The sequence below is a fragment of the Sus scrofa genome, chromosome X, assembly GCF_000003025.6.
Source record: "Sus scrofa isolate TJ Tabasco breed Duroc chromosome X, Sscrofa11.1, whole genome shotgun sequence".
Taxonomy (NCBI): domain Eukaryota; kingdom Metazoa; phylum Chordata; class Mammalia; order Artiodactyla; family Suidae; genus Sus; species Sus scrofa.
In genome coordinates, this window is record NC_010461.5 from 44,755,766 (window position 1) to 44,779,775 (window position 24,010).

Consider the following 24,010-nt stretch of genomic DNA (forward strand, 5'->3'; position numbering starts at 1 on the left):
TTGGCTAAAGCAGTCAGATGTTACCATGTCACTGAGGTGCCCCCCAGGAGTCAGACTCTGTGTGGCAGTGGGGCCATATGGTGCATAGTCACATGGTAATAGTCAGCTGTCACCATGACTATCATTGACCTTAACATTTCCGACCTTGATGTCTAGCCTCCTATCACTCCACTTTGCTGCCCTCGTGTGTTCCTTGGGTCAAAAACAAATCCTCACATGAAATCTAGTAGGTACGGAAGTCACTAGACTTGTATGTACGCCATCTACACTGTTCAGGGAGAGCTGGGCCACCGCTGTCCCCTCCTTTGGACTAGTACAGTGTGTTCTAAGAGAATTCCACACTTGACAAGCCTGGGAAGCAGGTTTCAAATCTCTCTTCAGAAGTAAATGAGAGGTAGCTCACCTCCTCAGAAAGGTAGCAAGCCTGCCCCATATCACAAATGACTGAGGGAGTCACATGGAATATTCGACTGCATTGCCCATGGCCTTGTTGCTGACCTGGCTGCATTCAGTCCTAACTGTACGGCATCAGGAAGGTCCATCCTCCTAATGAGACCTTAGACTCATGGCAGGTAGAGAACACTGTTTAGCTCACGTGTGTACCGTGGCATTGAATTCACTCGCAAACACATACTTGGGGAGAGGGTTTGTCCCTTTAACCTGGGGGAGAGTCAACATTTCAAGGCCTCTAGAAACATTACATGGGGTGGTTTTCTAAGTGTACACGAAAAACTCAAAGTACAGTTGTGGGGCTGTACAGTTTGCTTGGTTTTTTTATGAGACTAGATAGGAGTTCCCACTGTGGCACAGTGGGTTAGGAACCTGACTGCAGCAGCAGAGGCACAGGTTCAATCCCCAGCCTAGGGCAGTGGGTAAAGGATCCTGTGTTGCCCCAGCTATAGTGTAGGTCATAGCTGTGGCTCAGATTCAATCTCCAATCCCTGGCCTGGGAACTCCCATATGCTGTGGGTAGGGCCACTTAGAAAGAGAGAGAGAGGGAGAGGGAGGGAGAGAGAGAGGTGGTGGGAAGGAAGGGAGGGAGGAAGGAAGAAGGAAGACACTAGCTGGATTAGAGTCATATTCATAGGTGGCAGGTGAAGGTATAACGAGCATCAAGGAAGAGACAGTGGACATCAGTCAGGTTGGCAGCTTTCTCTGCTGAGACACACAGTTGTGGACAAGGAGTAGAGAGAGCATCAGGGGCTCTGGGGTTTTAAGGTTGATTTCTTTGTTTTGGGTGGTGGTTACATAAGTTTTCACCATATAATTGTTCCTTATTCATCTCTCTGTATATGTGTATGCACTTTTGTATGCAGGTATACATTATTTCATAACTAAAACCAACAAGAGAATAGGAAGCCCCAGGACAATGAAACACTGAGATTGGAATAAAGGAATTAACATGGTTACATGAAGAAGATGTTATCCATCAGAAGCGGTGGGTTGGTCTTCCATGAAATAAAATACTGTTAATGCCCATCTAAGCACAGTGTGGGTAAAACTGTCTCTACTAGGTGACAGTATTTCTGGTCCCTTTGTCAAAGTATTACTTCATATGAGAAGGACACACTGGGAGATGCTGGCCAAATGCCATTAACAGGCAAGGAGATCTCTGCAAGATGTCAAGTCTTCCCCCATATTCTGCCTCCCAAATTACCATAATCTGTTTCTTTTCACTCTGCAACAATTAGGTACCAGAAGTCAGCCCCCTATCAGGCACACACACACATTTACATCTTAACACACCAGGGCACTGATGTGCTTGTGGGGACTCCTCATCACCTCATATTCATCTAAGCCAATCACGGTAAATCCCACACACTTGAGAAGTACTGATTTCGGATTGGTCATGTGATCAGATTCAGACCCCCCCCCCCATGATGGGGTGGATGGGGGTGGATATCTTCTGGAAAGTATTACATCACACTTTTCTTTCTCTTTGAAAAGGGACACTGAAACATTTTCCCTTTCTGTCTAAATATTACCATTCCCAGATATGAGCCTTGGGACTGGGACAGACATCTAGGGACCAGTGTGATGAGGACACGGAGGTGGCTGGGAAAAGAGAGGGAAAGGATTTGAACCCTCGAACACATCCCTGAGCTCAACTTCTCTGTGTCTACAACCCACATACTTGGGACTTTCAGTCTATTTGTAAAATGGACCAAATATTTAACGACTAACAGCTATCAGCCATGAACTACTTCTGTCCCTGAATATACTATAGTAGACAAAACAGATATTTCTCTGCCCTCATGGAACTCATATTTGGGGTTAGCTGTAAAAATAATAAATAAATTATCAACTTACACTGTAAGAAGATTATACTGCCACGGAAACAATTATAACAAGTTAAGAAAGATCTGGAATGCTGAGGAATCAGAAGTGTTGTAAATGGTCAGGACAGGCCTCCCACAGAAAGTGATCTTTGAGTAAAGACTTGAAGGAGTTGATGGAATGAGCCATTTAATATGTGGAGGAAGACTGTTTCCAACACGGAGAACATCTAGCACAAGACCCTTCAGTTCAAAATATGCCTACTATGTTTAAAGAAAGTGTGGAGGGATCTAGTGGTAGTATAGTTGGATTTTAGAGAAATCACACAACAAAGGATCATGGAAAAACTTGTAGTTCATGTAAATACTTTGATGTTATTACAATCATCCAGAGGACATACTGTAGTGGCTTAGAATCAAGTGGTAGCAATGGAGGAGGCAAAATTGTTCATGTTCTCAGTGGACTTAGACCATGGAAGCAAAAGGATTTCTGAATGGATTTACTCGCAAGACAGGCCCCAATGTTTTTAAGGGAGCATCTAGAAGGATAAGGTTAATGGGAAATGAGATGAGGAAAAACAAAAGTAGATTGAGTGAGTAGATTAACTTGATACAGTTAAAAATCTAGTGTCTATTTGACACCCAGGTGGACTTGCCAAGGAGACAGCTCACTCTGGAGTCTAAGTTGGACATCTAAAGAGGGGACACAGAAGGGCAGAGATGGTGTAGAATGCACAGCACTGGATGGGGTCATCAAGGGAAGGAGTGCAGGCAGAGAAGACAAGGGGACCAAGGATTCGGTTCTGAGGCTTGTGTCAAGAGGTCACAAGGAAAGGAGAGCCAGCAGAGGAGACTCAGAGTCAAAGCCAATGAGCTTAGAAAACCACCAGGTCAGTATTGGCCTAGAACCCAGTATGTGCCAACTTGACTGGATCTCGCAGCATCCAAATACATGGCGAAGCATCATTTCTGGTGTTTCTCTAAGGCTGTTTCCAGGTGAAGTGAACACTTGTGTCCGTGGACTCAGCAAAGCAGTCTGCCTTTCAGTGTGAGGAGGACATCATCCAGTCCCTTGAGGCCTGAAGAGAACAGGAGGGCGGAAGAAGGACTGGGCCTTTCCTGCCTGATGGAAAGAACAACAGGACACTGACCCTCTCCTGTCCTTGGCGCTACTTTCTCTGGTCTTCGGTTCCCGACTGGAATCTACACCTTTGGCTCCCTGGGTTCTCAGGCCTTCGGAGTCGGACTGAAGGAACCACCAGCTTTTCTGGGACTCCAGCTTGCAGACACCAAATTGCGGGAGTTCGCAGCCTCCAGAATTGCATGAACCAACTCCATTGGATAAAACTCTTCCCTAATATATACATCCTATTGTTTCCATGTCTCTAGGGAATGCTGAGCAATACACCAGGGGAGAGGAATGATCGACTCTGTCCAAAATGATGGGCAGGCCAATTAAGGAGAGGGCTCTGTGACAGCCTTTTGGTTTAGAAATATTGACGTCATTGTTAAGTTGACCAGAATGGATTCGGTTTAGTTAAGGTGTATACTTTTGGTCAGAGTGTGACTGTGCTGAAATGGGGGGAGTGAAAGTGGAGACAGTGTGTAAACACTCAATATGGGAGGATTGTTACCAAGGGGAGGCTAAGTGGCCCTTGACAAGGTAAGATGGAGTGAGGCAAAAAAAAAGGTTTCTTGTCTGCTTTCTCATTTGTTTTGTTTTGTTTTTACGATAAAAATAATAGCAGTTTGTATGTTGACAGGAATAATCTAGCCCCTGGGGAGAAAATTGAGGCTGATGTTACAAATGCTCTGAGATCGTGAACTTCCTTTTTGATTTAGCCAATCTAGATAAAAGGTTTCTGCTACTTGCTCCCCGAAGAATTTTCCCCACAGAGTGAGCAATGTCTTTGTACTCTTAAGTCTCTTCTGTGTTATGCATGTTGAGGTATAATATTTAATGGTGCTCTTATTCTGGCTTGAATGATGAATCATAAGGTCACATTAATTAGTTGGGGACATAGTTTCCGAAGCCATAGATGCCAATCCTGGGCCTGCCACTTAACAGCTGTAAACTTGAACAAATTACTTAACTTCTGTGTTTCAGTTTCCTCATATGGAAATGGGGCTAAGAATGGCACATATCTCAGTGTTTTTCTTACCAAATGGGGTAAAAGCATTTCAAAAGCTTCCAAAAGGACTTTCTAGATGTGCTAAATATTTCATAAATATCAACGATTATTAAATCTGCAAAGTTCTCCTTAGCTAACATGCAACTAGCAAACTGATGCTATTCTCAGCTCCATTTTATAGGCAAGGAAACTGGGAAACTGAGCTGTTAATTAAGACGAAATACAAATTATAAAATAAATGTTACTGGAGTCCCTGTCATGGCTCAGTGGTTAACGAATCCGACTAGGAACCATGAGGTTGCGGGTTCGATCCCTGACCTCGCTCAGTTGGTTAAGGATCCGGCATTGCTGTGAGCTGTGGTGTAGGCCAGCAGCTTTAGCTCCATTTAGACCCCTAGCCTGGGAACCTCTATGTCATGGGTGCAGCCCTAGAAAAGACAAAAAGAGAAAAAAAATTAAAAATGTAAAAAATTACTGTTACTATATGGACTGTATCATGATGCCTGGAGTGATGTGTAATTTTATGTGTTTAGTGGACTGGCCACAGAGGATGCCCAGATATTGGCTCAAACCTTACTCCCAGTGTGTCTGTGAGGGTGTTCTGGATGGGATCAACATTTGCACAGGTGGACTGAGGAAAGCAGGTCGCGGTCCAGTAAGATGTCCCAAATCAATTCTTTGAAAGCCTGAATAGAACAAAAAATCTGACCTTCCCTCAAGCAGCAGGGAATGGAGCGTTATGGCTTGGGTGAGGGCAGTGAACATTGGTCCTTCCAGGCCTGTGGACTTGAACTGAAAAAGCACATCTTGAGACTCGATCCCAGCAGCTTTTGGACTGGAACCTACACAACTGGCTCTCCTGGTTCGCGGGCTTTTGGATTCAGGCAGAAACTAGACCATCAGCTCACCCAGGTCTCTACCTTGCTAGCAGATCTTGGGTCTTATCATCTTCTAAAAACATGTGAGCCAATTCCCAATGAAAATGCCTTTCTGCTTCTCCCTCTAAGTGTCCTGTTCCTCTGGAACCCTAACAAGTACATCTGGGAAGGCACAAGCCACAGGTGCAAGGAGGACTGACTACATGAGGACATGATGTAACTCAGTAAAGAGTGGGCAGAATGAGCAGAGGAGTTCCAGATAGACAATCATGGGCACAAAACAGGTTTCAGGAAATAATTATCCAATGGTCATTAAAGGTCATGGTAGGCAGAATTCTAAACATGATCTCCCAAGAGTCCCATCATAATCCCAGGTACTGTAAATAAGAGGAGGGAACACATGCCTGTTTGCATCATGCCGCATGGCTAAAGGGATTTTGCTGTTGTAATTGAGGTTATTAAACCACTGACCTTAAAGCAGGGAGATTAGCCAGGATTACCCCAAAGGGCCAGACCTAAGCTAATCCCAGGAGCCCGTTAAAAGCAGAGAGTTTTCTCTGGCTAGCAGAAGAAGGGAAGCAAGGGAGATGTGAAGCACAAGGAGGATTTCATACACCATTGATTGCTTGCTTGAAGAGGGAGGACCCCACATGAAGAGAAATACAGGCAGCCTCCGGACTCGGAGAGCAGCACCTGACACCATCCTGCAAGGGCGAGCTTTGGTCCTCCCACCATAGGACGTGGATTCTGCTAATCACCTGGATGGGCCTGGAAGCTGCTTCTTCCCCAGAGCCGGAAGGTAAGACCCCAGTGCAGCTGACACCTTGATTTCAGCCTTGTCAGAGAACTCACTTGATCTGCGCCACGTGTCTTACCTATGCAAACCATGAAATAGTAAATATGTGTTGGTTTAAGTTGCCAAATTTGTGGCAATGTGTTATGTAGCAATAGAAAACTGATGCATGGGTATTTAAGATATTACTGAATTGGATCGGTTGGGCTTAGGGTAATTCTCTGTATTATCCAACCTACTGGGGAGGGTGGGGAATCATTTCTGGCCCAGCTATGAACACACGTACTTCTAAGGGGCAAATGAAAAGCACAACCAAAGTCACAGTGCAGAGAATGCTACCTCCAGTTACTGAAGAGTAACTGCAATACAGAGGCAAGAGCAGAGAGCTTACGGCACGATGCCAACACGAGGACACATCCTGGTAAGATGGGGGCCACACGGGGTGTGAAGGGCTTGGACCCTGGAGCTGCCCACTCAGTCCCTGCCATTAGATAAGGCACAACATTCCCTTCCCAGGCTCTCTACGGGCCAACAACAGACAAGCACATTTGGGTAACTGCAGCTAGTGGCTCTGAATTAAGGTGAAATATAAATTACTATGAAAAAGGGTTTGATGTCATAGACATCCTTGGAGGCTTTAGAGGCAGACAGACTGGCTCCGACACTCTGTGATCCGAGCTGTGTTTCAGGATTCTCATTTATTAACTGTGTGTGAGTGTGTCTGTGTGTGTGCAGGTAAACCACCTCCTCGATAAACAACTCTGACAGATCGTTACAGACCACTGGAGTTAAGATCCGCCTGCATGATTTTCTGTCCTAAGACAGCTGGATCAGCTTCACTGATCCCTCTACCCCCAGAGCGCATGGAACATACGGGTGTTCTGACTACCCCAGCTCCCTGTGCTCACAGCCTCCTACTACCACAGTCCTGCTGACCTCCTGCCTTCAGAGTCAGAGTCAGCCTTTCTAACAACCTCTCGGTTTCTGCCATGTCCTCCCGGTGGGAGTCTTTTGAAATCCCCTAGACTTTGCCAATAACAATGGATTGAAACATCACCTAAGAAAATTGGACATGAGAACCTAATTCATGCATATAAAACTGGTAATTCGATGATTTCATTGTTTTCTTGAATGTCACAAACTCAGGATTTAGGGATCCCATCCGTGAGCCCCCAAACAAGGGAATTTCCAGGTTCAGGCACCCATGTTCATGTCACAGGAACTCAGCTCCCCTGACCTGACTCCAGATCCAACTGCCTCTGTCTTCCCTCAGCCCAAATCCTTGTCTCCTCTTCCTCTTGTCCTCTCTTGCTCTGTAAATGTACTCTGTGGATACTTCTATTTCAGAAATTACATTCCCTTTTGTGTTTGCTTTTCTGTGAGATCTGCAAGGGCTGGGACCATGGTTCCTTTGCTCTTGGCTGATCCGATATGACGTACACTGCACGAAACATGGCTCGGCATTGCTGAAGGTCTGTTGAATTCATGTCTTTCATTTGAAACTCTGGCAGCAAAGACATCCACTTGCACTCTGGGGGTAGGACAGTAGATGTTTTCAATACGGGAAGCACATGGGCAGGTTTTCACTACCAGGTGCCATGCAAATCTGTCCAGAATCTAGGAGGTTTTGGAGAATGAGAGCTGGTTCAGCTGCCCATGTGCCTCTGCACAGCCTGGAGCACAGACGTTAACACACAACATGCCTTAAAGCAACAAGTCCCAGACCTGAGTCATGTGGAAGCCTTTCCACATCTGCCACCCTGAGTATAACGTTACGGGCTTAAGAGTTTACATAAAGTACTATTTTTCATGAGTAAAAATCTAAAAGTAAATAAAATAGTGACAGAACAATGGTATGGAATTTTAAAATTGACATCAGAGACTCTTATAAACCCAGGAACTTTTTTCATAAAAAATTTTTGTGAGGTGGGCCAGACAATTAATTGTGACAGCCATTCTCCTAAATCCCACCTCTGCCCCTCCCCAGGTGTGTGGTGAGCATCAAGTTACCCATCCTCCTAGGCCTTCACTTCCTCATTTGCGCAACTGGAACAAAGGTACTTATGCCACAGGGATGTTATAGAAACAGTCAGTGAGATTTGCAAAGTACCTCAAAGAGCTTTTATCCTCTCTCCTGATATAAATTTAGGAAAGGACAACATAATATAGGATTCCTGTATAAGAATTTGGGGAACTAGGCACATCAGAAAGCTCATCCAAAACAGCAAGTCAAGGATAACTCCTCTGAGCTGTAGGCTGGTAGGAAATGCACTCTGAGCAACGTTAACGTGAAGTTTAGAAACTAAGGGTCTCACGGATGGCCTCTCCTAGGAGATTCTGTTGAGCTCTTGAGAAAACTCTAACAAAACCACTGATGTCTAAGCGTGCCCTGAAGTAAATACCCCGGGGAGAAGGCGGGGAATAGGAAAGGCAATCCGTTTTCCCACAAATCTCCAATTCCAGACACTGAGGCCCAACTCCGAGCCCGGGGTCAGAGGCACACTACCAGGGTGCTCACAAGTGGTGCATCTGCCCAGAACAGGTGGGTTTTATCGGGGTCCTGAAGCTCTTACTAGGAAAGACAGGGTGTGGCCATTTTTCTTGATCCCAGACCTCACTGGTACATACTTTGTGGTCTTTATCAATGGAGCCTGTGAAATGTGCAGAACAGCTCGCTAACCCTGAGAAATCTGTATTTCATCTGAGGGAACTGGTCGCACAGTGCCTGGGCCTGTGGGAGAGAGCAGCACTGATAAGGAAACCACTCACCTTCCCTCCCAGGCCAGTCTGTCTCTGTGCAAGGAAAGGGCATCCTGCCAAGAACAAGATTCTCGCAATCGGAAAAGGCGGCTGCAACAAGGGACCCTCCCCAGGATCCAACATCATCACAAGTCATGAAGGAGTGGAAATAACAATCATTACTGTACTCCGGCACAAGGCCTGGAAACAGCCACCTTCCATCTCCACAAGCAGGAATCCGTCTTGAAGATACTGACATTTTGGCCAAAGGAGCTGGGAGGGGTCTCTGGGATGAAGAGCTTCCGCAAGGGTTAGGAGAAGGGAAGAAAAGTTTGGGGGAGTTGGGTCAGTGAGAAAAGGAAGGGAAGCAGACAGGACCGCTGGGAGTGAATGAAGCAGAGGACTGCCTATGTTGCATTCTTTCTGGGGTCTTGTCCTCACTGAGAGCCTGAGTCTCCCTCCCATTTAAGCAACTTCTGTCAGATCCTGGGCACAGGACAGAATGTCCATGATCTCAATATGCTCCCTTGTGAAGTGGGAAGGCCAGTGTTTCCTCTAAAGGTTTTTCTTACTTAATTATTTATTTTTTGTCTTTTTGCCTTTTCTAGGGCCGCACCCAAGGCACATGGAGGGTTCCAGGCTAGAGGTCGAATGGGAGCTATAGCCGCCGGCCTTCGCCAGAGCCACAGCAACGTCAGATCCGGGCCGCATCTGGGACCTACACCACAGCTCACAGCAGTGCCGGATCCTTAACCCACTGAGCGAAGCCAGGGATCCAACCTGAAACCTCATGGTTCCTGGTTGGATTTGTTATCCACTGAGACATGACGGGAACTCCTCTGAAGGGTTTTTATTAGGATTCAATTAAAAAAGTTTGATGAAGAACTTCTTTGCTGCTCATCATTGTCTGTACTATTAATTCTCTTTAAACTCTCCTTTCAACTATTTCATTACATTCTTTTGCATTCAGGGTGCTTCATTATATAGCTATGTTTTGTTCTCAAAGACACCATTTTATGTGAAAAAGATATATTATGTAAATGTGTATATGTTCTGCACAGATAAAGCAAAAACCACTTAGGGAATGAAGGCCTGAGGAATGGACATGCCACCCTAGGTCATGCTGTGTAGGAAGCACAGAGCTGGCCTAGGAGGGCTCCATGGAAAAAGAGTCAGGCTCCTGGCCCGGCGGACTAGCAGCGTTGGCCTGGCAGCTGACACACACATGGTGCGCACAGAGGTGGCATCTCCTGCAATAACTGCCATTTGGAAACAGGAAGGTTTTCCCCATGACTGTCACCTTCAGAACTTCGCTGATGGATTAATGCAACAAATCTTCAGTAGCGCCTTTCCAGTTGTATCCCAGAGTGTCCTGGATCATGGACTGACCAAGACCACTGAGATGCGGCCCTTGCCCTTAAGGGTATCACACTGTACCAAGGCAGGCTGGCACATTCCTTACATCAACAGATACTGTCTGCATGACCACAGTGTGTGCTCAGCAAACTTCCGGGCTGCTCCAGATAGACCAGTGAGCAAGAGACAAAGATCCCTAAGACCAAGGGCCTCACAGGCCAGCAGGAGCTCTACAGGAGGACAGAGATAAGCAGAAACATTAACAAAGAAGTAAATAACACAGTCTGCTGGGGGACAAGTGCTGTAACAAATGGACCGGGGAGGCCTGGGCAAAGGGGATCCAGGATCCGGTGAGGGTGGGGGAAGAAGGGTCCACTTAGCAATATGCAGTCCTGTGGCCTGGGGAGCCCTCACTGACAAGGCGAGAACCGAGCGAGGCCTCCATGGAAGTGAGGAAGCCAGCCAGGCCAGTGAGGCTGAGGGGCATCCAGGCCAAGGGCGAGCTAGTCCAAAGGCTCCCAGGAGGGAGCCTGGCCGACAGGACCCAGAAACTGCAGAGGCCAGCTGAGCTGGAGCTGAGGGTCTGAAGGGGACGCTGCTGGGGTCAAGTAGGAGAGGAAAGGGCCCCAGATCTTGTAGGGCCCTGGAGACCTTTGTGAGGTTTAGCATTTGACGGGATGCTGAACAGGGAAGCTCTAGCGAGGGCTTAGTTGCTGCATTCGAGGGCTGTTCAGAGGACAGCCTCAGGGAAAAGGAGGGTATAGCAACCAGGGAACTGCAGGGAGTGAGCAAAGAGGCAGGAGAAATCAAGGAGCACTGCCTCTTTGAACCGGGAAACACTCACTTGGACTTGACCGCCACTGGCTTTGTGCTCACGCCCATGACTCCGCACATGGGAGCCCTCGCTCACCAGATCGCAACTTTAGATGTCCTGTATCTGTCTCCGTGGTTCGTTGATTAATCAAAGGAAACAATCGGGGAGGAATTTTTTGTTCTAATCACTTGGTATTTGACAAGTTTCTACTGACTTACTTATTATGGCTCCACTTGGAAGCTACTTCTGTGCTTCAGGAAAAACCAGAGACCAAGGTACATGAAGAAGCCTCAGCGCATGAAATCCCACGTGTGCGGCTGCCTCTGTTTACTCATCTTTCATCATGTATTTCTAATAAACAATTCCTAGGTGCACTAACCTCCATCCTCTATCATCCATGTAGCTTTTCTCACACCCTTTCGTTCAATCCACCTACTCGGAATCCCCGCCGGATGCCAAGTTCACTCACTGTGCTGCCTCAGCAGGAACAGGCATGTATCAGGCTGGCCCCTAGCCTTTAAATGTCTTGCAAACATGCAGACAGATCACAATGGCGCTCCTTGATGAGGGCCACCACAGAATTAAAGGCAAGGGATCCTGGGAAAAAGGCGGAGTGGAACTGAATCTCAGTGTAAGAGGTGGGTGAATACAAAGGGTCAGGAAAGCCTTGGGGGGAGAGTTGAAGTTAATGAGGGAGGGACTTTTATTATCCCCATTTTACAGATGAGAACTATCAAGGTCAAAGACACTCACTTCCTTAAGGCTACATAGCTACTGAGAGACCCAGGTTTAAACTCGAGGGGATGTGGTTGACAAAACACCAATTTGTCACTCTTTGACTACTACTACAATCACTTCCCCGGACTCGGGCTTCCCTTCAGTAGATCTAGAATCCTCTCAGGTATGTGTGGTGACTCTCCTGAAAGCCTGGGCCAGTTATGAATACCATAAGGCCCTGAGAAGGTCTGCAACATTCTGTCTGTGGTCAAAGGTCCTCTCAAGAGCTCCTCTGTCTTAGAACTGTTAACAACAAATCTAAAACATGGCACAAATGGACCTACCTACAAAACAGAAAGGGACTCACAGACATAGAGAACAGACTTCTCTTTGCCAAGAGTGATTAAGGGAGCAAGTGGGATGGACTGGGAGTGTGGGGTAGATGCAAACTATTACATTTAGAATGGATGGGCAATGAAGTCCTATGGATTAGCACAGGAAGCTATATCCCATCTCTTGGGATAGAACATCATCAAAGATAATATAAAAAAGTATGTGTATGTGTGTATACATATAGGTACATATATACACACACATATATATATATATACACACACACACATATATGACTGGGTCACTTTGCTGTACAGCCTAAATTGACACAACAGTGTAAATCAACTCTACTTTAATAAACAAAATTTTTACATATTTACCACAGAAGAGCCAGCTTTAGGTTCCATGCCCCTCTCACCCACAAAGGTGCCTAACTTTCCAGGACCATGCTTCTAGCGTTGCTGTCACCTTCTAATCTACGTGCTCCTTCCTAACTCAGAGAAAAGGCAGAAATATGTACCTTGGACACTTTGCTCTTAGAGCAGATTCTTTCAGCATTAGAAATGTACACAAAAGCTTGCACAGCAAAGGAAACCCAAAAGAAAACAAGAAGACAACTTACAGAATGGGAGAAAATAGTTTCAAATGATGCAACTGACAAGGGCTTAATCTCTAGAATATATAAACAACTTATACAACCCAACAGCAAAAAAACCAATCAATCAATGGAAAAATGGGCAAAAGACCTGAATAGACATTTCTCCAAAGAAAATATACAGATGGCCAACAAACACATGAAAAAATGCTCAACATCGCTGACTATAAGAGAAATGCAAATCAAAACTACCATGAGATATCACCTCACACCAGTCAGAATGGCCATCATTAATAAATCCACAAATAACAAGTGCTGGAGGGGCTGTGGAGAAAAGGGAACCCTCCTGCAGGTGGGAATGTAAACTGGTACAGCCACTATGGAGAACAGTCTGGAGATACCTTAGAAATCTATACATAGAACTTCCATATGACCCCGCAATCCCACTCTTGGGCATCTATCCGGACAAAACTCTACTTAAAAGAGACACGTGCACCCACATGTTCATTGCAGCACTATTCACAATAGCCAGGACATGGAAACAACCCAAATGTCCATCAACAGAGGATTGGATTCGGAAGAGGTGGTATATATACACAATGGAATACGACTCAGCCATAAAAAAGAATGACATAATGCCATTTGCAGCAACATGGATGGAACTAGAGACTCTCATCCTGAGTGAAATCAGCCAGAAAGACAAAGACAAATACCATATGATATCACTTATAACTGAAATCTAATATCCAGCACAAATGAACATCTCCTCAGAAAAGAAAATCATGGACTTGGAGAAGAGACTTGTGGCTGCCTGATGGGAAGGGGAGGGAGTGGGAGGGATCGGGAGCTTGGGCTTATCAGACACAACTTAGAATAGATTTACAAGGAGATCCTGCTGAATAGCATTGACAACTTTGTCTAGATACTCATGTTGCAACAGAAGAAAGGGTGGGGGAAAAATGTAATTGTAATGTATACATGTACGGATAACCTGACCCCCTTGCTGTACAGTGGGAAAATAAAAAAAATTATTTTAAAAAAATAAAATAAAATAAATTAAAAAAAGAAATGTACACAAAAGCTATGTTCTCCTGAACTCGTGGATTTCCCAGATAGAAAAAAATGAGAGCGGAGGAAGTCTGTACCACAAAGAATGACATGTACTGTGTGTGTGTCTCAGCAACTCTCAACACACGCGAAATCTGTCATAATGAAGGGAAGATTACCTTTGGAGTCAGACAGACCAAGGTGTGACTCAGCTCCATCACTTGCCATCTTCCTTACTTAAACCCATCTCAGCCTGTTTCCTACTCTGGTGAAAGAGATTTTGATACTTATTTTTCAGTTTTGCTGGTAAAAAAAAAATATTAAATGTATCAAGCAGACCATCAACAAATCAACTCAATGCCCAGAGTGATCACAAAATAGATTGTTGCTTTTTCCTAACACTAATTCCTTTTCATGTTTGCAGGGGAAATTGAACAAGTTCTTAAGTATCATGCCCAGGTGACATTCTTCATTGGTGGCAGCTACAAGGGCCCTCAGATGTGCTTTTCACTATATTGTGAAGAAAAGGAGATGAACATCCAGAGGGAAAAGACCTTTCTTTGAACTCAGTGACTCTTAGCAAATGAACCCCTTACCTAAAAAGTCAACTGAGTGTCATCAATAAATGCCACAATAAGCCATAGCTCTTGATAAAATAATCCTTTTGACAAGACAGGGTGACACTGTAAGAGCACAGGCTAAAGAGACATGAGTATTTGAACTCAAATGCAAACTTCACTCTAAGCTTTCTTTTCCATGAAATAGAAATAATAACTGCCTCCTTAGGATTTCATGGGCTGTCAGTTAAACAGGATACAGGGCTTAACACAGTGCCTGACACGAAGACAGACAGGTACAAATATTACCTGTCTTAACCTCAACCCTTTCCTTCCCACTACAGGGAAAGTTCAATGTCAACCTCCTCAAACAGAGGTTAAACTTCTACTATGCAACATACTTTCTCTCTTTATTTTTGGCTGGATTTTGATGGGTGGCTGTTAATGATTGTGTCAGCTGGCTTTTGATGCAGAAGAAACCACCCTCAAATTAGCAACTTTAAACAATAACTAATTCTTTTGCTGGCAATTCTGCAGGTCAGCAGTTGGAGCTGAGTTCAGCTAAGTGGTCCTTCTGCTGTTCTCGGAAGGTTAACTTCTGCATCCACGGTCAGTGCCCTATCACCTAAGTGGCTCCCCTGGGGGCTGCATGGTCTAGGATGGTCTCACCCACACTTCTGGCAACGGATTCACTGTCAGCTGGGATGAAAGCCACGCATGGACCCTGTGATGCTCCTCCTCCACCTAGCCCAGGCTTCCTCATGTTGTTGTCATCTTCCTTCAAGGGCAGTAACCTCAGAGGGCAAACCCCAGTGCACAAGCACTTTCCAGTTCTCTGCTTGCTTCTCCTTTGCAGTTGTCCCATCAGACAAAGGACGCTCCATTGCTAAGGCCAAGGACAATTTGGGTGGCATGCACCTGTTGCAGCTATTACTCTAACAGTCTACTACTACAGTGGCTCATAAACAACCTTGTACATCAGTGCAGAAACACTGAATTACAGATAAATCACAGAGTGGACTGCTAGTCTGTCAAAAAAAGATTTCTAGCCTTCTTTAGAAAAAGTCAAAACTATCTTGCCCTACTGTTTTAATAGGAGGAAAATAAAATTATTTTATGAAATGGGAGGAGATGGTACCAGGTAATTGCAAAGCAGACTTGTGATGTGGCTGGAGCCTGTTTGGACTACCTCTTCCTCCAGACTCCAGCCCAATCTGGAAGCTATGCTAGAGTTCACCTGATGTATTCAAATATCTTGTACAGCTAAGTAAAAGTCTTATCACTTTCTACTACAATGCCCTAACCATATTTTTCAGGATCCTTTGTTATTTTATTTATTTTCTGGTGGTTGATATTGCTACTTTGAATGTCATCATTTACCCACTGTATTTTCTACAGGATTACTGCTGATATAAATGAAAGTTCTTGGTACTTTAAATATTAACATTTATTCATTTCTACCATTGAGATGTTTCCCAAGAATATATTCCTACCATCTGCAAAAAATGACAAGTTTGTCCGCTTGACCAAAAGGGTAGGCTTCTTCTCTTTATAGTCTCTTTACACTGGAAAGGTCTAAAATGATATTTAATGTTACAGATGATAATGAGAATATTTGTCTAGATCCTGATTATAATGGATCTTGTTTCTAGCTGTTTTACATCATTGGCGTATTTGTAAGTATGGACACACTGAGGAATATGCCCTGCTAAAATGTATTTTGCTAGTTTTTTTGTTGTTGTTGTTTGTTTTTAAAGGGCCAAACTTGCAGCATATGGAAGTTCCTGGGCTACGGGTTGAATTGGAGCTGCAGCTGCCAGCCTACACCACAGCCACAGCAACGCCACATCTGATCCACATCTGCCACCTACACCACAGCACACAGCAAAGCCTGATCTTTAACCCACTAAGTGGGGCCAGGGATAGAAGCCACATTCTCACAGATACTAGCCAGCTTTGTTTCCCCTGAGCCACCATGGGAACTCCTTCCTAGATTGTTTTTAACCATGGACTGTTACTTCCCTCCAGATGATTTTTGATCACCCAAATAGCATTAAAATATGGTCATTAGCAGTAGTACGCCCACGGGTTGAAGTCATTCTCTTTATGTCTCCATTGTATCATAGCCTTCATATGTTTTTGTTATATTATGCCCACATATTTTTGGCATCTTGCTCTAGATGTTGACAGTAGTCTTGCCACCGGGAAGAGAATCATTTTTATGAGCTCTTTTGGGTACATATGGGCTGGAGCAGACCCTGGGAAGCTGAACTAACTGGTTATTTAACTCGACTGCAAAATTTCTTAAACAGTTTCCAAGTACCTTTCCATTCCGTTTCCCCTTGATGAGTGGATTATGTCACTGGAAAAGTGAGTTGCTGTGATCCTCCTTACCTGAGACCAGCAGAGTTTCTGTGGGGAACAGAGAGACAAAGATGACTATGGCGCCATGTGGCAAAAGGTACCGGGGCATCGGAGGTCTTGGCCATAACGCTGTGGTGAGAGCAGGGAAACAATAAGGGAAACTAACAGGGAGGAGGAAGGCTTTCGGTTGTGACAGCTGGGGCTGTGGGCTGGGCAACACTTCTTGGCCAAGGGGGCAGGATGACCAGACAGAGGTGAGTGAGCACCAAGTGGCCTTGCTGGAGTCCCAGGACCAGAGAATTCCAAACATCAAAATGTAAACTGTGAAGGGATTGCCTTAGGCGTGTTTCCCAAAACCTCAACCAGTACTTCTCAACGAGAAAGAGAGAAGGCTGGGGTGTGGGGAGGATGGAGAGTCCTGGGATTTACTCAAAGCTTCCTTGGGGTGGTTCTCCAGCAGTTGGGTGACCATGACCTAAAGTGCAAAGGTCTGAACTAAGTAGGTGAAGAGTTTTCTGATGAGGAAACCCACGGAGGGGCCGAGGTTGGGTAAGACGTCAACAGGGGTTCGAGAAAGGTGGTCAGTTGTGGGCTGTGTCAAGCTGCCTGGCAAGGCGAAGAACCTGTTGAAGAAATAAAACTGCATGATATGACTCAGCAAAGATTATTAGGTGCTTTTTGCCAAGAAAACCGAGGATCATCTGCACAAAACCGGGGCCTTCCAAGAAACAAGCCAGCACCCTTCATGATGGGTGACGAAAGTGACGGTGACCAGACTTACCCCGCCATCTGTCCTGCGTGTAAAAGGACTGCGTTTGTGCTTCCTGCAACCCGGTGGCGAGGGTGAGGATGAGGAGAAACAGCCGCGTCTGCCTCAAAGGCACACGTGGACAGAAGGGTGGCCAGAGTCACAACGCAGTGAATGTCCCCCCGCGGGATGGAGAGTCCCAGCCCGCTGGGCGCGGGGCGCGGGGCGCCTGCGCAGTGGGCCCGAGACACAGGGCACAAGAGGGAGCCCCGAGACCCCCGCCCCCGCCCCTCGCCCTGCGGCGAGGACGCGCACGCGCCTGGGGACGCGCACGCGCCTCACCTCGCTCAACCCCGGCCCGGAGCCTGAGGAGGGAGGGAGACGCGCACCACAGACGCGGGTGGGCTCCGCGCAGAGTGGCGGGCTCGCGGCTCCCGGGCGACGACGGCGGCGCGGCGGCGGCGGCGGGGACGGGGGCGGCGGCGGCGGCGGTAGCACCGCCCCTGCTCAGGCGTCTGCGCCCAGGACCCCCGGCCGGCCGCGCGGGGGACGGAGCGACTGACGTACCTCGCGCGCCCCCGCCCCCGTCCCCGCCCCGGCCTCATCTTCCCCGAGCTCCCGGGGCTCGCGGGCTCAGGCGCCTCTCGCTCCTCGCCCCTCGCCGCGGCCCTTTCTCTCCCGAGCGCCTCGGAGCGCCTCTGCCGGGCGGCGTCGGGACCCGAGCAGCGGCGGGAGGGCGGGCGGGCGGGCGGCCGGCGCAGGCGGCCCCGAGGATGAAGTGCAAGCCGAACCAGACGCGAACCTACGACCCGGAGGGGTTCAAGAAGCGGGCGGCGTGCCTGTGCTTCCGGAGCGAGCGCGAGGACGAGGTGCTCTTAGTGAGTAGCAGTCGGTACCCGGACCGCTGGATCGTGCCGGGCGGGGGCATGGAGCCCGAGGAGGAGCCCGGCGGTGCGGCCGTCCGCGAGGTGTACGAAGAGGCGGGAGTCAAGGGGAAGTTAGGCCGGCTCCTGGGCATTTTCGAGCAGAACCAAGATCGCAAGCACAGAACGTACGTGTATGTACTGACTGTCACTGAGATTCTGGAGGATTGGGAAGATTCGGTGAGCATTGGGAGGAAGCGAGAGTGGTTCAAAATCGAAGATGCCATCAAGGTTCTCCAGTGCCACAAACCCGTGCATGCCGAATACCTGGAAAAACTAAAGCTGGGCGGCTCCTCAACCAATGGAAACTCCGTGGCCCCGTCCCTGCCAGAGAGCGCTCCCTAGTATGTACCGCTCCTGCACAGACGTCTGCTTTCCGCCTACCTTACAATAAATAGTGCCCGGAGCACCTCTGAGAGCGTGTGCCCTCTCACCGGGAGGAGAGAGGCTTCTTTTGTTTCCTTGGCAGACCTCTGAATCAGGCTTGCAAACTGTCTCAGTGGCCAGGCACTGTTTGTTTCCAGGCAATTTGCACGTTTTTCAGAGGCTTTTCAGAATCTCTTCTTGGTAGCCCTGTAACATTTCGGAAAGCCAAAGTCACAGGAGTGTTTTTGTTGTTTGCCTTTAAAGGTGCCTTAACTGCTCACCCGGACTCTGTGTGTGTGTGTGTGTTGTGTGTGCATGCGCGCATGTGCTTGCGCGTACAGGTGCGTTGCGTTTTGGGTACCAGTCTTGTGGTTTGCGTTGTAGTCAAGGCCTTGGAAATCGGATCACTTTGGTTGTGTGGCATTTTCAGTCATTTTTTCATAGGTGGTTTTCTCATTCACAGCTTTCACCCTAGTCCGCAAGCCCTTCTACCGTGGGAATTGATTTGAAGGACCAGTTTTGTATTTCCAAAAAAGCGTTTCTGAAATTGGACATCTCGTGCTTTCTCACTGAGCAGTCTTCAGAAATGTGATCTCATTTGCCCTTTTTGGAAATTTCTCTATTCGTGTGTCGATATTTGATTTTCAGCACACTTTTGCAACTGGTCATTTTTTACCTCTTACTTGAAAAACGACCATTTTCCCATATGGCCCAAACATAGCTTAGCAGAATTTTATTTTTTTAAGAGTAAACCCCCCTGGGAAGGTATTTTTAGCCACACACGTCCTGCTCTGTACCTGTTCATGAAAACTATTCAGAGTATGATTTACCATGGTCAACTTGCAACTCCCATTGCTTCTGTCTCAGTGCCCTAGAACAACCATGGTTCTCTTGACCTAAACTAGTCTTTGAACGAAAGTTCTTTTGTATATTTGAATTTGTGATAGTCTCCTTAAACTTGTCTGAATACCAGTAGCCAAAGGAAAGGAATATTACGTGGTAATTACGTCCCAGTGGACTGAGTTAGCTTTCATGATATTCAGGTTGTTACAGGCTTCTCAAACTGTTAGGACACCTGAACACTCTCTCATAAAGATTTAGGATAAACGTTTTGTGTCACACAACAAACTTTCTTGGGCGCCAGGTTAAAAGCTCTTACATCTGCTTCAATACTTGTTTGAGATAAGGGATGCTATCTTAAATGCATAGGTCTCTCTTCTGCACATACCGTTTTTCCCTTGGCCATGGTAAGTAGGTAGATGTAAAGCCTGCTTTGTGAAGTGGCTATTGGTATGTGGAAAGATCATTTCTAATTTTTAGGGCACCCTGGAATGTGTCATATTATTATTGATAGATATTTTGTCTCAGCTAATTTGGAAGCATCATTGTTATGCACTCTGTTAAGAAGTTTAGACACTTGGAACTCTTATCTTTTATCAGGAAAGTTGAGGAAAAGCCTACTTTGTGAAGAAAGTATGAATGAGGGAATGTCTTTCTATATATAACATTTAACACCTCCAAAATATTCTACAAACCAATAATAAAAGTGGATAATAACTGTAATTTAAACACTTTATTCTTCTGCAAGTTATTTTTTTAAAAAGAACATAATCACTGGTAGAATTGAATATTGCCACCTTTTTTTTCAAAACTTTGATGTCACTATTTTCAAAATAAGATCTTTGCCATATATAGATATGTCTAAATAAACTGTTGTGGTGCAGTTGACAAAAATTGTTGAAAGTGAACAGCTTTCAAAAACCAATCATGATTTAATATTCTAAATTATGTAAATCAAATGTGTTTCAAAAATACATTTTTTTTTGGTACAGAAAGATAGGGGTTATTTTTAAAACAAACTTTCTAAATCCCACAAGTTAACCTTTCCTATCCCACCAATCCAAATAGACCAGTGATATTCTCAGTTACCTGAAATTTTTCAGGGTATACACTGACAGCAAAGAAGTTGGTTTATGGATTTCCTATCGTGGCGCAGTGATTAATGAATCCGACTAGGAACCATGAGGTTGCAGGTTCCATCCCTGGCCTTGCTCAGTGGGTTAAGGATCCGGCTTTGCCGTGAGCTATGGTGTAGGTCGCAGATGCAGCTCGGATCCCGCATTGCTGTGGCTCTGGCGTAGGCCATAGGCTACAGCTCCAATTCGACCCCTAGCCTGGGAACCTCCACATGCTGTGGGTGTGGCCCTAGAAAAGACAAAAAGACAAAAAAAAAAAAAGTTGGTTTGTTGTTTTAGGATCATTTCATGTATAAAAGTGCCACCATCTAAAATGCTGTTGTAAATACCTGGGAGGTTTAACTTGTATATAATATCCTTAGATAATAATGCAGGATCCTGTTTTAACTTTTCAACTGTGTATTTGACAGATATGAAAAGTAAAATATTTGTGTTAATCAACTCTTGTTAGCCTGCAAATATTTGCTGTATTTTATTCAGAAACATTTGGATTGAGTTCTTTCACTTGCTAGGATTATCTTCAGGGCCCAGTTATCTTCAGTTCATGAAGTTTGTAAAACTCCTTTCATTTCTAACTTGCAAAAGAACGTCTTATAGTTATCACACTTTAAGCTTTCAGATTCACATGAGCAGTTCTTGTTATGTATTTGGAGTTCCGTCCAAAAAAAAAATTAAATGAACGAACCAAAAAGCCTTTCGTTTTTAAAAAAAGAAATCAGAAAAATTGAGGTTAAAACAGTTGACACAGAGGTAACCAACCAAATGGTATCTAGTTAACCTCTATCCTCCAAGAATTTGATTCACAGTTGTGATTTTCTTTCTCAGAGTTGTTACATAGCACCCATGCATTATTTTTATGATTATTGACTAAAAATTGCACAGATGAATCATTCAATTCACACACCACCCCCCCGCAAAAGAAAACACTGCATTGATCAAAGATAATTTCAGACATGAGGTAGAAATTTGAGGCAGAAAATTATTTTCAGCATGCTTTTTGAAGACTGAGTTTTCTTTTCCCCAACTGGACAAGTGCCTATTCTTATCTTTAAGAAACTTTTAAGAAGACATGTTGAAGTAAAGGTAGTATGGAAATGTTTGATATATACTTTGCATGTATATCCAATCTATTATGTTTTTTAAGAACCCTATGTTTTCTTGATCAGATCATGTCAAAAGAAGTAACTCTAAAAGGGGTAGGAGGTGGCTATAAATATTTTTAATTCTCTCGTATGGCTTAATTTGAGAGAACTGTAACATTTTTGTATTTAGAAACATCAGATAAATATTGCAAGGATGTGTGTGAGTCTCTGTGTGTGTGTGTGAGCATGAGTGTGTGCATGTGTTTAAGAACAGGAATGGGCAGCTTCTAAAGTAATAGCAACATAAGAGGGCCCTTCTGGGACAGATGAGTTAAAGGGCTCTGAAGCCTGAGCTGCTTGCTCCTCTCACTTCCTACTAAGTGGAATATGATTATAAGAAAGAGCAATTCCTCCATCAATAGTTGTTAACTGGAAAAAGGGAGGTGAAAATGCTGCTTTAAAGCCTGTAATACTAACAGCTGGCCAGAGTTTTCTTTTTCAGAGTTCCTTTTGTAGAATCACCAAGCAAAACAGGAAATATTTTAAGCATCGTTCTAGTATTGTAATCATCTTTCTGAATGACTGTTGACATGTTAGACTATGAACTCTTTGACGACTAGGACCCAGCCTGAATCTGTCCTTATCCTCAGAGCCTAGGACATTGGCTAAAATTTGATGTCATTGATCCACAATAGAAATGTCTACTTAATAGTATATTCTTGATTTCTTAGCTTTATATTTTAGCTTGGACAATCTGTTATTCCTCAGGCTCTCATGTGGCCTCATGGTGGAATTGCATTGGATAATTCACTGAAGGCTTTTCGATGAAGCATAGCAGACTTTCAATAAATATTTGTTGACTAGAGGAATTGATGAACCAATAAAACTATTAATGAGATATTTTTTTTTAGGTGAATGGCATAGATGTTGTTCAGATTTACTTTGAAAGAATCAAGTGTGTGAACCCAATGATGAATGGAATTGTGAAGACAGGTGAGCTCTTTCACGCTCCCAAGGACACAGTTCATCCTATCCTTTTGGACACCTCTTCCCTGTTTATTACAGTGACTATTCTCCAGGTTGTTGCACTACTACTGTATCTGTACAGACTTCTAATTTGGCAACGATGGCCTTTTTTGTGCTTTTATGATTATGTGTCTATATTTCCTACCAGTTATATGACATTGAGTGCAAGGATCTTATTTCCTTAGTCTTTTTATATATCTAGCATACAAGGCATCACTTGAAATATGGTAGACATCACTGAAGATTTGTCTAGAAAATTAATATTTTGTAATGACACTGAATGCATTTACCCTCTAATCTGTTGTTAGTACAGTAAATGCTGTCTGTTTAGCATATTTGTGGCTTTTGTATATCACATGTCACAAAAGTGTTTAAAGGCAGCTGTGAGACGTTAGAAAGCAAAAATTCATACTCTTATGTCTTTGTCATCCCAGATATTATGTGCCTCCTAATGGCATACACTACACCACCTATGAAATATATGTGCCAAAATTTTGAACCTAAATCTGACTGTGCCTCTAGACAGAACTCCTAATGTATAGAAAACACAGGGAACAGAGAAACATTACAACAAAAAGATGGTATCAGTAGAATCCAGACCACAGGAAAACATTATAGGACAAATGACTCAGTACCTTCAGTAAATAAATTACCAGGATGAAAGAAATGGAGGATGAACCTATAGATTAAAAAAGACTTGAGACTTATCAACCAATTGTAATGTATGGATTTTTTTTGGATCCTGATTTGACCAAACTGTAAAATAAATACGTTTTGAGACAATCCGGATAATTTGAAAAGTAACTTGATATTTGATATTAGTTGGAATAATAGTATTACGGCTATGTTGAAAAATAAGAGTCCTTATCTTTAAGTAAGAGATTCTCAAGTATTTACAATTGAAATGATACCAGAATAATAGGTTTGGATGTTAATTGTCTTGGAGATATTGATGAAAAATGATTGGCTTTGACTTGATAATTGTTGAAGCTGGGTAGTGGTTAAATGATGGTTCATTACATATGTTCCTCTCTACTTTTGTATATTTGACATTTTTTATAATAAAAAGTTACTAAAAGTAGTTGTCAGAATTCTTCTTGAGGCTAAGATGTAAGGAATAGAAAACGAAAGATTTTAGATTGTTTAGAAGACATTGGCTCTGGGATGCCATTTCTGGTCTAAGCATTTTTTTCAAATGCTCAAAAAGAGGGGGGCAAAAAATACCCTGGACTAGCTAGTATTCCCCTTGATACACATAATTGTTAGGAGTTTTTTTATTTTTCTCTCT

At 44.5% G+C, this 24,010-nt stretch overlaps 2 protein-coding genes across 2 annotated transcripts; one reads left to right on the forward strand and one right to left on the reverse strand.

Moving 5' to 3' along the window:
• On the reverse strand, window positions 1,004–17,954 carry LOC106508230. Its single transcript, XM_021079838.1, has 6 exons — window positions 17,917–17,954; window positions 17,746–17,864; window positions 17,383–17,668; window positions 17,134–17,224; window positions 16,561–16,649; window positions 1,004–3,399 (listed from the first exon to the last, which is right to left on the reverse strand). The coding sequence occupies exons 1-6, from the start codon at window positions 17,952–17,954 to the stop codon at window positions 3,300–3,302; spliced, it is 723 nt and encodes a 240-aa protein (XP_020935497.1). The 3' UTR covers window positions 1,004–3,299.
• LOC100515984 (diphosphoinositol polyphosphate phosphohydrolase 3-beta) lies at window positions 17,805–23,803 on the forward strand. The gene is made up of 2 exons (XM_003135099.4): window positions 17,805–18,616; window positions 22,608–23,803. Coding segments are annotated over exons 1-2 (495 nt in total). The 5' UTR covers window positions 17,805–18,122; the 3' UTR covers window positions 22,609–23,803.